The sequence below is a fragment of the Notolepis coatsorum genome (assembly GCF_963971535.1).
Source record: "Notolepis coatsorum genome assembly, chromosome: 6".
In the NCBI taxonomy this organism is placed as follows: domain Eukaryota; kingdom Metazoa; phylum Chordata; class Actinopteri; order Aulopiformes; family Paralepididae; genus Notolepis; species Notolepis coatsorum.
This window is the reverse complement of record NC_140170.1, coordinates 137628563-137640835: the sequence shown is the minus strand read 5'-3', so window position 1 is coordinate 137640835 and position 12273 is coordinate 137628563. Positions and strand designations below refer to the sequence as shown.

General features: G+C 43.2%; 1 protein-coding gene across 1 annotated transcript; it reads right to left on the bottom strand.

Moving 5' to 3' along the window:
• Nucleotides 1-1501: 1501 nt before the first annotated feature.
• Nucleotides 1502-9660, bottom strand: nbl1 (NBL1, DAN family BMP antagonist). The gene is made up of 4 exons (XM_084317341.1): nt 9144-9660; nt 7917-8097; nt 5879-5990; nt 1502-2409 (listed from the first exon to the last, which is right to left on the bottom strand). The coding sequence occupies exons 2-4, from the start codon at nt 8087-8089 to the stop codon at nt 2131-2133; spliced, it is 564 nt and encodes a 187-aa protein (XP_084173467.1). The 5' UTR covers nt 8090-8097; nt 9144-9660; the 3' UTR covers nt 1502-2130.
• Nucleotides 9661-12273: the final 2613 nt, after the last annotated feature.

Here is a 12273-nt window from a genome sequence, read left to right as displayed (position 1 = left end):
TTGATGAAATATGATTTCAGATCGCTAAAAAAAATAAAAGAGAGAGAACAAACGAATATTCTCGTGAGTGGGCATTCAACCCGCGGGGGGTAAACACGAGAAAACTCGTGGGTGGCATTCAAAGTGTTAAAGGGGAAGTGTTGCAATTTTCTGAAGACAATAAATTACGCCCTTGTTTTGGCTAATATTGAATACCTGTCTTGTGTTGTGCTTTTGGGGTCGCTTACGAACCATAACATAATGTCTAAAATGGTGTGAATGAAAACTCTTAAAATCACATGAAGTGGACGTGACAGCGAGGACTGAGGACAGAGAGAACCAGGGGGGCCTGAATACAGGCTAGAGTGTTTTTCAAAGTGTGGGTCGAGACCCACAGATGGGGTTTGGGAAGATCAAATTATCCTCTGAAAATATCACAGGAAGCCCTTTCATGTCCGTCCCCTGCACCCCTGGGCTACTCTCTGCTCTACTCCCCTGAGCATCAATCCATGAGTAATCTTCCAGGCCCTCTATGGTGACTATGCTCATATAGAGATGACTAGGAGGGCTCAGAATATGGGGAGCACGTTACCAACAAGCTTCTGTATGGGGGCGGGGGGGTTACCAAGGGTGGGTGAGGAAATAGCAGCTAGGAGAATGAGGCTGGCAGGTCAGAAACAGCGCAAGCTTCCAGTCAGCTGGTGCCGTGGGAGCAACACATGGGCATGGATCACGAGGGCGTCCCACATTAACGTACCTGGACATAGGTTACTAAAGAAAGATGCAGGGGCAGAAAGTACTGGCGAGCTAGCCAAATGCATGGAGGATCGAGATGCCTGGGAACCGAGCTGGAGAGCTCATCCAAGGATGACCTAGAGAGAATTAAAAAAAAATATATATACCTGTATCTGGGCTGGTACCATGTGTCTGTGTTTTTGTAGTAACCAATGGCAGAAGTGAAAGGTGTGGCCAACATGTACCATGTACTTTCCACTGACCTTTAGGGAATGTAATAAGACATCAAATGGACATTCAATGACCAGCCGGTTGGTTGGTTGGTGAACACATATTCACACCCCCACCATGTCAAGACATGGCCTCATTTATACACACCTTCTGGGTTTAAGAAGAAACTTAATTTCCCAAGGCGCTCGTTTCATGCAAGATGTTATTAACTATTGTAGCCAGAGAGAAGGGCAGGTAAGGAAAGAGTGATATAGAGAGGGAGAGAGGGGGGAGGAAAGGAAAGAGTTATATAGAGGGGGAGAGTGATGTAGAGGGGGGAGAGGGAGGTAAGGAAAGAGAGTGATATAGAGAAGGGGGGAGAGTGATATAGAGGAGAGAGAGGGGGGAGAGAAGGAAAGAGGGATAGAGAGGGGGTTAAGGAAAGAGAGGGATAGAGAGAGAAGAAGGGAGATGGGGGGGATCTAGTTTGTGAAGTTGGTTCTCACAGTTGAGTACAAATATACAGTATTATCTCACTTGTACAGTAAAAAAAACAGACAGAAATCAATTTTAGCAATAGATTTTATTGCATTTAAGGCAGATTAAAAGTAATTAGATGACAGCTTTAAAAATGACCGTGTAGGCTGGTGGACGTATTTACAGTATGAAATACATGTATGAAATATTTTGAGAGGGTGTAGCATGATTGTGTATGTGCATTTAAATGAACTTCTTATGCAAAATGAAGTCATATTTTCAAAGTGCTTTAGCGATACTACAGACTGGTAAAGAGGGTGAATTAGGGTTGGGCAACATATTGATATTTATCATCTATCTGTGTTAGCATATTTCGATTTCTTTGAATTGTGATAGACAATTTAGATCATTTTGTTTTCTAAATTAAAGTTAATATTTAATGAGATTTCTCACAAAGTGATTCCTGAAATATCAATTACTGTAAGTACATTGATCCAGAATTACAGTTTCAGTTTGATGCTGCAACTCCATTACCATGCAGTGCAATATGATGAGCATCAACCTAAGCAGACATTGTGATACATATCAATATCGGGGGAAAAAGGCCTTCTGAATATATTGACATTTATTTCCCCCTATAAATGGCCCAGCCCCATGGTGAAACATGGTGCTGATGGTGAGGGGCAGGGAGAGGAGGTTTTGGAGGGGAGCAGGAAAGGTAAAGAGGACCTATCCTCCATCAGATGTGTGTGGTAGTGGGTGGTGCTCTATGTGTGGGTGAGCGTGCTGAGTGTGTGTGTCTGTATGGTGGTGTGTGGGAGACTGATCCCCACCCAGGACGTCAGAGAGAGAGGAGGCGTCCAGGGCACTTTCTGATGGGTAGAGCTGCATCACCGCCCCCTCCTGGCCACCTTCCTTACTGCATGACTGGCAGCTACAGTGGAAGATCCTCTCCACCAGTTTATCCACACGTGGAGTCTCCTCATTGCCTGGGCACTCCAGAGTCACCTAGTCATGTGGATATACACACATGTAGTACGCATGCACACACACGCACGCACGCACGCACGCACGCACACACACACACACACACACACACACACACACACACACACACACACACACACACACACACACACACACACACACACACACACACACACACACACAAATCCAGTAAACACAAAGCCAGAAACTTAAGCCTAGGGCTGAGTAATAATTCATTGTTATTGTTTATCGTCTTTCAATAGGATCATAGTGATGCAATTATGATATTGTGGTACTGTACATAGTTCTGTTGTGTAAAATAATGATGACCAAATATCAACTACAATTTCTAACTAAATGTGATCTGAAATAATTGAGGGAATATTATTAAGTTAGAGTTTGGTTTGACATCATACTTTACATTACCATACAGTTCAATACGATGAACATCAATTGGTTTATTTAACATGTGATTTTGTATCAGTAAGCATATATTGGGATGTACATCAATGTAAGAAGAAATCCATCGTGATAATCATGATATAACTTTTTTCCAAATTGCCCAGCTCTACTTCAAACCTGCAGAAACCAAACCGTGCCATCTGCAAACAGTTTCCTCTGTGTTTGGGTTCTCCCCTCCCAAATACTCCATCCACCAATCTGTCTAGGCTTCTTCACAACTGCCAAACCAATTAGCGAGCAGTATCTAATTTCATTAGATTGCTCATTGTGATGTTTCGAACCATGAAGCCCTGTGGAAATATTCCGCCTCACAGACTTCCTCCAACAGACAGAAACATCCGTTTCCCGTCCAATGAAAATAAATGTGGGCTCTAATGCAATTTCAGACGCATTCCTCAGATAGTGAGCCTACAAGAATTATGTGATTTCCATTGTAAAAGCAGTACACTCTAAGACTGTGGTTCCCAAACGTTCTAATGTCAAGGAACCCTACATATTAGGTCACAGATATAACCATTTGACAAGATTTTGAGCCAAGGTCGCCGATCTGAGAAGATTTTATGGTTAGATATGATTAAGCAAATAATTCAGCTATATAACTCTCTACTATAGGGAAAGATATAACAGTGGAAAAGTGAAAAGATCATCATTCTTATTCTGGGCTTTGTTACAGTGAATGAAATGATCCATTGTACTATTCTTCATAATGGGACCCCCTGGAGCCCCCTCAAGAACCCCTGTGGAAATATTCCGCCTCACAGACTTCTCCGGACCACATTTTGGGAACCACCGCTCTAGGACAATGGTTCTCAACCTGTTATTATAATTTTCTTTTTAATAAGGATTATTTGAAGTCTAAAGCCCTCCCACAATTATGAATCTGGTGAAACAGCCTGAAAGGTAAACTATTTATCATTCTTTGGTGATAAAAATTCACCTTCTATCTACACGTTACCTACTGTAGCTGCGTTTTAATTTTGTTACTCAAAGCCGCTTAAATTTGCCCCATTCTGCTCATGATATTGCTTCGCCGAAGCCCATTTAGTATTACGCTATTGTGTTTAAACATAAATAAAGTTACTGGACTAAGCACTCGCCTACCACCGCAGAGACCCAGGTTCCGTTCCCAGCAGTGGTACCTCCGGCTTGGTTAGTCATCCCTATGAACAAAACTAGCAGTGTTCGCAGGTTGGAATGATCGTTGCAATAGCGACTCCTACTGGTGAACCTCCATGCATGTTGTTACACTCTCTCAGTGAAACTCCTCATTGTCAGGTGAAAAGAAGCGGCTGGTGACGCCACATGTATCGGAGGAGTCTACAGTGACACCCCCCCCCCCAAGCCGACAGGGTAGCACAACGACCAGGGGGGAATTGGCATAATGATGGGAGAAAAGTAGAAAAGCTATTTATTTGTATAAAACAGTGTAGCCTTAGTCTATAAACAAGCCATGCCTTTGTGGCAAGTTATCATAGGTTGAGTTTACGGTAATTGTGACACTGACTAATATCTTCAGCAAGTAGGCCTAGGCTAAATAAAGTAGTGTGATTTTTATTTATTTCATTAATTACAACAAATTGACAGTGAAGACACTTGCAAGTGGCGCACAGTGCCATCATCACATCGCAGTCTTTCCGCGGTAGTCCCAATTGATGAATGAGAGGCAAGACAAATATTGTGTTGTGAATCATGCAACATTTCCTCTTGATTGAGAGGCTACACTTAGCAAAAAGGCTATCTGTTTTGGGGGTCACACATCAAAAAGGTTGAGAACCACTGCAGTTTTCCCACTGAAACACGTGGTGACCTCACCTGCACCCCCGTCCTCCCACCCTTCCACCCACCTCAATCTCTACCATTCCTGGCAGCTTTCCAAACTACATATGGCACTACAAAGCCTTTGTTGTCCCAGGAATCTGGAATCCCTCTGGCTAAAGGACGAAACTCTGAAGGAATAAACTGCAGCCCTATGGCTTATCTGGGGGGGGGCACACAAGATATTGAAACAAACATCTGTTTAAAACCTTCCACCTGCGCCTTTGTTTCTGAGGGCTGTGTGTTCCATTCGTTCACCCGGATGTGCGGTTGTGTTATCATCTTATCAGTTTTATTATTATTATTATTATTATTATTATTATTATTATTATTATTATTATTATTATTATTATTATTATTATTATTATTATTATTATTATTATTATTATTATTATCATCTTTCATGTTGGACGACTGTGACATCTGACATCTGCAGAACCGTGTGTGTTGACGTGCCGAGTCAGTGTGTTGACGTGCCTGTGTTGACGTGCCGAGTCAGTATGTTGACGTGCCGAGTCAGTGTGTTGACGTGCCGAGTCAGTGTGTTGACGTGTCTTGATACCGGTGTTGATGGTTCTGCTAGTGATGCACGACACCAGTTCTTTCAGTGCCAACAACACCGATTCCAGAACTTTAAAAGGAACACAGCAACATTTTGGGAAATTAGCTTACCGTCTTCTCCAGAGAGAGAGAGACAAGAAGAAGATAGATACCAGTTTCCTCTCTGTGCGTTCAGTAGAAAGCTGGACACTGTCCGCTTCCATTCATTGTGCTAAGCTAGGCTAACGTGGAGCCAGATAGCTTTCTACTGAACGCACAGAGAGGAAACTGGTATCTATCTTCTTGTCTCTCTCTGGAGAAGACAGTAAGCTAATTTCCCAAAATGTTGCCGTGTTCCTTTAAGTATCAGCTGATAAGCAAGAATTATTGTAATCCAAAATGGAATCCATTTTCTTTATATACCATGCTAAATGATAAAAAAAAGCACACACACAAATAAAGGAAGACAAATACTGTACATAAAATCCCTTTAGCTTTAGCCTAATATCTGATACATTTATGGCTCTTGGTATCTACATTTTGTATCTGGGGAAACGCACTGATACAGATACCCTCTTTTAGCCTGGTATTCGTGCAACGTGCCATCACACTGGAACTAGCATCAGTGTATCCTACTAGGTACAGTGTAATGTCATTATGTGATCAGACTTACCACCTCCCACTGCGTCTGTGCAGGCATGCAGGAGTCACAGTGCACCAGGGACTCAGTCGACTGTGGGAAGGTGTTGGGTACACTGTAACTGAAGCACTGGCCCAGACAGGCTCTGAGAGGGGGGCAGAGAGTATGCATTTTAGTACCCTGTGCCTAGAATCAAGAATCAAGAGGTTTATTTGTCACATACATACCAGGGCATACAGTGAAATGCGGGTGGTCATGCCCGCATTGATTGTGCAAAATACAATAATAAAAATAGGCATAGAAAAAATTAAATAGGTAAGACACAAGATATGCATGGTAAAAGAAAGACATGCTAAGTTCCTGAGAAACTGGTTCCTATATACACTACTATACAATATACAATTTTAACTCTTAATGTATCTAAACTATACTATACGTACCTCCTTCCTTTAAAGTGACTTTCTATTTTTTTAAGTGACATTTTGTTTAAAGTGAATGTTTTAGCGGTTGCCGCATGAGTGTTATTTCGTGGATGGCCCCGAATGAGTTAAGGTGAAAGCTGTGTGTGTGTGTGTGTGTGTGTGTGTGTGTGTGTGTGTGTGTGTGTGTGTGTGTGTGTGTGTGTGTGTGTGTGTGTGTGTGTGTGTGTGTGTGTGTGTGTGTGTGTGTGTGTGTGTGTGTGTGTGTGTGTGTGTGTGTGTGTGTGTGTGTGTGTGTGTGTGTGTGAGTGTGTGTGAGTGGAGAGTTCAGTGTTCTGATGGCCTGGGGGAAGAAGCTGAGCCGGAGTCGCTCTGTTCTTGCAGCGTGTGACCGTAGGCGCTTGCCTGACCGCAGCAGCTTGAACAGGCTGTTGTTGGGGTGGTGGGGGTCTTTCATAATTCAGCAGGCTCTGGATTTGCACCCCCTGTTATATAAGTCCTGCAGGGGTGGTAGTGCAGCCACTACCCCCGTAGATACCTGTAGTACGCTCTCTGGAGTGCCTTCCTGTCCTGTGCCATGCTGTTACCAAACCAGGCAGTGATGTTTCCAGTCAGAATGCTCTCTACAGACCCGGAATAGAAGGAGTGGAGTATCTTCCCCGATACGTCTGAACTTCCTTAGCTGTCTCAGGTGATAGAGGCGCTGTTTCGCCTTTTTCACCACAGAATCTATGTGTGTAGACCATGTCAGGTCCTCTGTGATGTGGACTCCCAGGTACTTGAAACTGCTCACCCTGTCCACGATAGCCCTGTTTATCCACAGTGGCGTGTGTGTGTCCTGCTGTATTCTCCTAAAATCCACGATCTTTGGTTTTACAAATGTTCAGGAGTAGGCTGTTATCCCAGCACCAGCGTGCCAGTTCATCAACCTCCTCCCGATATAATAGGCCTTCTCGTCATTGTTAGAGATCAGCCCCACCACCACTGTGTCGTCGGCAAACTTCACTATGGAGTTGGAGCTGAACCTGGCCACACAGTGTATGACCCCCCCACCCTGACCGCCTGGGGCCTGTCACTTAGAAAGTCCAGGATCCAGGCACTCATGGCGGAGCTCAGACCCAGATCGATCAGCTTGTCAACCAGTCTAGTGGGGACTATGGTGTTGAAAGCTGAACTATAGTCAATGAACAGCAATCAGGCAGAGGAGCCCTGCCTGAAATCTTGTAAGTCTAATATCTCTGCTTTGGCTGAGCGGGATATGTTTGGTTTCCCAGTGCGGGGTACCCAAGTTCGAATCCACAGTGGCTTATAGTGGTGCCGTGACCCGAATGGGTTTCACCACAGGTGAAGGTCAAAGGGTAGCAGAGCCCTGCCTGAAGCCTAGTAAGCCTAATATCCCTCCCTTGACCTAAAACTAAAAGAGTTTTGATTCAAGCGCATGGTTCAAGTTCATTTTAACTGACACACACATGGCCAGGCTGTGAAATTCGATGTGAAACTGATGGAAATTGCTGTGACATTTACAACAAAACAAACTGAAGCCAAAAGGTCTGATGTTATGTACAATAACTGCTGTCCTCGTAAACACATGCTCGGGTAATAAAAAGCCCATTCAAACCTGCAGAGAGAGTGTGTAAGAGAGAGAGAGAGACCTGTTTTGAATAGACCGAGGCTGACATCCCGTGTGCCCAACTATCTGTGTGATGTTCTTGGCTTCGCACCAAGCGCTCTTGTCAGGGAACAGGGCCAGACGGTTGATGTGCGCATGCGGTGCCGCCGAATACAGTGCAAGCAGTGCACAGCAAATCAGAATTCTTCGCCACATGACTGCACCTAAAGGAGCATAAAATGCATTGTATTATTAGCTACCTGTGCCAGCATCTGCGCACTTACAGCTTTGACAAGTTTGTGGTCTCTCTGGCAACTGGGTGATATGACATTTAGGTAAAAGCCTGGTAAAACGGAATATTACATTTGCATGCATATCTGTTGAGGACCGATTTATTATAATTGTCAACTTCTGCTATTCATGGCTCCCTGCCATAGTTTGTCTACTTATCAACCTTGGCTCATTTGAATGCATGAAGCGGCAATCTTAATGTTGTCCACATGATCAAATTGGCTCTAAACTCGCCGGCTGAAGAGAGACAATGCTGGGTTCATACTGTCCCAGAATGAAGAGGGGGAGGGAGAGAAATGTCTGATACCACCTGACTCCAATAAACTTTGTGCGTCCTCTCTCTCACTCTCTTCTTTCAAAATGCTTTGGCCGAGCACGTCATTTACAATCTACTAAATCGTTTTCTCCTGCCGCTTATAAAACGAGATGGTCACCCACGTAGTCTACTTTACACACTTTAACTTCCATGGCATTCCACACTGGCCTCCATATGCATATAAGTTATAAAACATAACAACATTCCAAATGATTCAATATATTTGGCTTTCCAGAAGAAGAAGAAAGTGGACATTGGACAACTTAACTGTCTAACCTTGTAACCTGCAATAGATTTTCTATGACAATTAAAATGTCTCTAAACTGTGTTTATATTTATTTTTAAATGATCACAAGTCATCATCTCGATACTTAAAACCACACTTTTTCAGTAGGCCGTTATTCACCGATGTGTGCTTGTATATCTAGAATTTCTATCATTACCTCATGAAGCTTTCCACGGAAATCCGTGAGCAAATTGTAGGGTGGAAGGTCAGGCTTTCACACAATACCAAAGGTCCCAAACTTGCCAGGTATACAAGTTATAACATCTACTCTCCAATCAAGGGAGGGAATAAAACGACTATCATCGTTTCAGACCCACACTGAGAAATCTAGGTATACTGCTTTGGACCTGTTGAGCAAAGGGTTGCATTAAACTTACCACCCGTCACCCGAAAGCCAGTTGACCACTGTGCTGCTGTGCGATGCTGCCCCGCTGGGACCTCTCGGCGAAGACTGAACGCAGGCACCTCGAGCAGTCCCCTCGCCGCCCGTCCCGCGAAAGGAAGGAGTTGCGTGGGAGTCGTAGAATATCACTGCACGCGGACAATAAATGGAAAACCGACCAAAATGTGTAGACAATCTGGATTTATCCGAGTGTTTCCCATAAAACAATTACATCATCCGGAAAGGAGAGAGACGGTCCGATGGAGAAGGGTGAGGAGATGGCGCGCATAAACACTATCTGTCTCCAAGTCCATCAACTCAAACGGTCCCTCCCCTTTGTTCTCTCCGTCCTCCAGTATTAAACCCACGGGTTCGCACTACAGCAGTTTAGTGAAGCACTCACTCAACCCAAAGTTGTTCAACTCACACACACGAGCTTTGAGCGTTGTGCTCGGGCAGGGTTTAGGGTTTAGGCGCGGCTGCGCCCCCAGACAGGAGTCCTGCTGTGCCTGTGCCGTTGTTGGACGAATGGAAACGGGGAGGGAGGGGAATGTGTTTGGCAGGTTTGAACTTCACCGTAGAACCCTCTGTATCGGGTCACAATCAGTGTCGGCCGGGTACTCTCTAACAAAATATAAAACAGTGTACAAGGGTCTCTAGAGTGTGTAAATTAGGCCTACATCAAGGATTATTGAGCCGTACTGTATTGTACCCATTCTGCAATCTGTTAAATAAAGTTTTCATTAATTCATTACCCTTTGACATTGCCAAATGGATAACATGATTTGAAAGAGTAAGAGAACAGTTGATAATAATAACCCCCTGACCACTTTCCAATAGCATGTTTTTATTAGCAGTATAGACTCAACAACTTTTGAGGAGGTTGAGTAAATATGAATTAATCTTAGATGAAAAGCTTGAAATAAGCTTCTATTCTATTGCTATTTTTGAGGTGTGTTTGTTGCATGCAGCCAACAATAATGAAAAATGATGCGGTATAGTATAGGTATGTGTAGTATATTAAGCATTGGTAATTAAACATGGTCAAACTGAACTTTTAAAATCAGTGTAAGCTATGGGTCTATTATATATACTGACACACACACACACACAATCTAAAGAGTTTTTCTAAAGAGTAATCAGTAATTGATAATGGATTAATTTCAAATTCCAATAATCAACAACCAATCACTGATTAATAGGCCAAGCCAGGTATAGGTTAATCTCTAATCACCACATGACAATTTATTTTTATTTCTTTAAATAACATGCCCAACACTGATCCTAACACCATAGAACAATGTAGACATCTGATCCATATACACTTTAAGACAATTTAACAGCAGTTTAAGATTAAGATAGCTTATCAATTCGTTCCTCTCAAATGTTAAGGCCAGTGAAAGACCCTCATGGAATCATGCTCATTACAGTTATTCTTACAGTAGTCTAATGCTGCAACAACAATAATAATAAAAACATCTGAATAAGAAAATAAATAGCCTGTACGTTTAAAAGCGGACAAAAAGACAGAACTTCACTAATCACTTAAAAGGGAAACACCACTAGTTGACAGATGTTATTCCTATGTTGTCTTGATTTGTGAACATTCTCAACAGTGCCCCCCCCCCCCCCTATCTGTGAAGTAAAACTTCATAGAGGATGACTAGGATCACTTTCTCATAACAGCACATGTTCCCGTTAGGAACTGGTGGCGCTATATTGTAGTTGAATTGAGACAAACACAGCAAGAGTCCAAAAAACAGTCTCCTATTCACTCCCAATGGAGCAGCCCCAGGCTTTACATCACGGTATGTCATTACATAACACGAGGCAAGCCTCCCCGGTCTCTACCTTTTGGAGCAGACTTGTTCCATGTCCACAAATCTTGATTGAGTTGTCCAAAGACCGTAAGAAAAATCCACAATGTGTATTCTTAAATTAAGCGGCATTCCCCTTTAATAAGTTATTACGCTTATTATTAGGGTGTCATTCTTAAGGATCTGTCAGACAGGCACAGACAAGTATAGCCCAGAGGTATATACCCCGCTACCCACTCATATCCCCGATGCGCCCCCCCCCCCCCCCTACCCTGCTTGCAGGTGTGCAGCCTGGATTGTATCCATAAGACCCCTATCAGCTTTCTGCGCTTCACTTGCAAACAAATACTCGTAATGGACGGGGGAAGAGTGATAAGGCTTACTTTTCTGACAGGGTTACTGTATGACTAATGCATTGCGAAATGCCGGTGCTTAAAAAACGTAGGCCCGTGCATATACGAGGGAATGAGTTTATTTAATGCCGTTGTGTGCAAGAATGTGTTTGTTTGCACTGCCGCCAAATAATTGACCCGTGTGATGGAGAATGATGTTGTGCTGCAAGTCAGCCGCACTCGAAAAGAGTGATCAGAATAATACGCTAGGGAAAGAGTGAAAGAGAGCAGGAGAGAGGGGGGATTTGTGAGTGTACCAATATTTTCTTTGATGTGAAAGTGTGTGTTGTGTTCAGGCGTGCACACTAGTGCAGAACTCACCTGTTAGTAATAAGACTGAGCTCTAGTCCAGAAATGGCATTCCAGAGCATTCCACAAATTCTGCTGCACCAGGGGGCTGCACACACACACATACCCCAAAACACATCCGTTTTATAGCAGGCTCACATAAACACACATACCAGTAAATAGATCAGTCACAGACCGGGAACAGTCGTGCCAAACAGATATACTGCCAGGTATGCAAGATTGCTCCCAAGACACACAAACGTACTGCCTCAAACCCTCATTACAAAAGTACTCATAATCACAGTAAACACTCAGGTAACACATACACACCAACAAGAAAACAGCATAGTGGAGTTTTATTTGCAGATGTGTCCATGAGTGTGTGCATGAGTTAGTCGCACTGTGATTCTACCCTGATAGATTCAATGTCATTTTCACTAACTGTCCATATTACAACTGAAAACAAGCCTGTAATACTACAGTAAGTTGATGACATCTTCATTCTTATATATATAACTCGGTGACTAATTACACACTTGTATGGCGTCTAAAACAAAAATTCTCCTACTTTGTACGTATCCTTCAATAAACTGTTTTCTTTACGCCTTCATTCTGTGTTAACACTCCT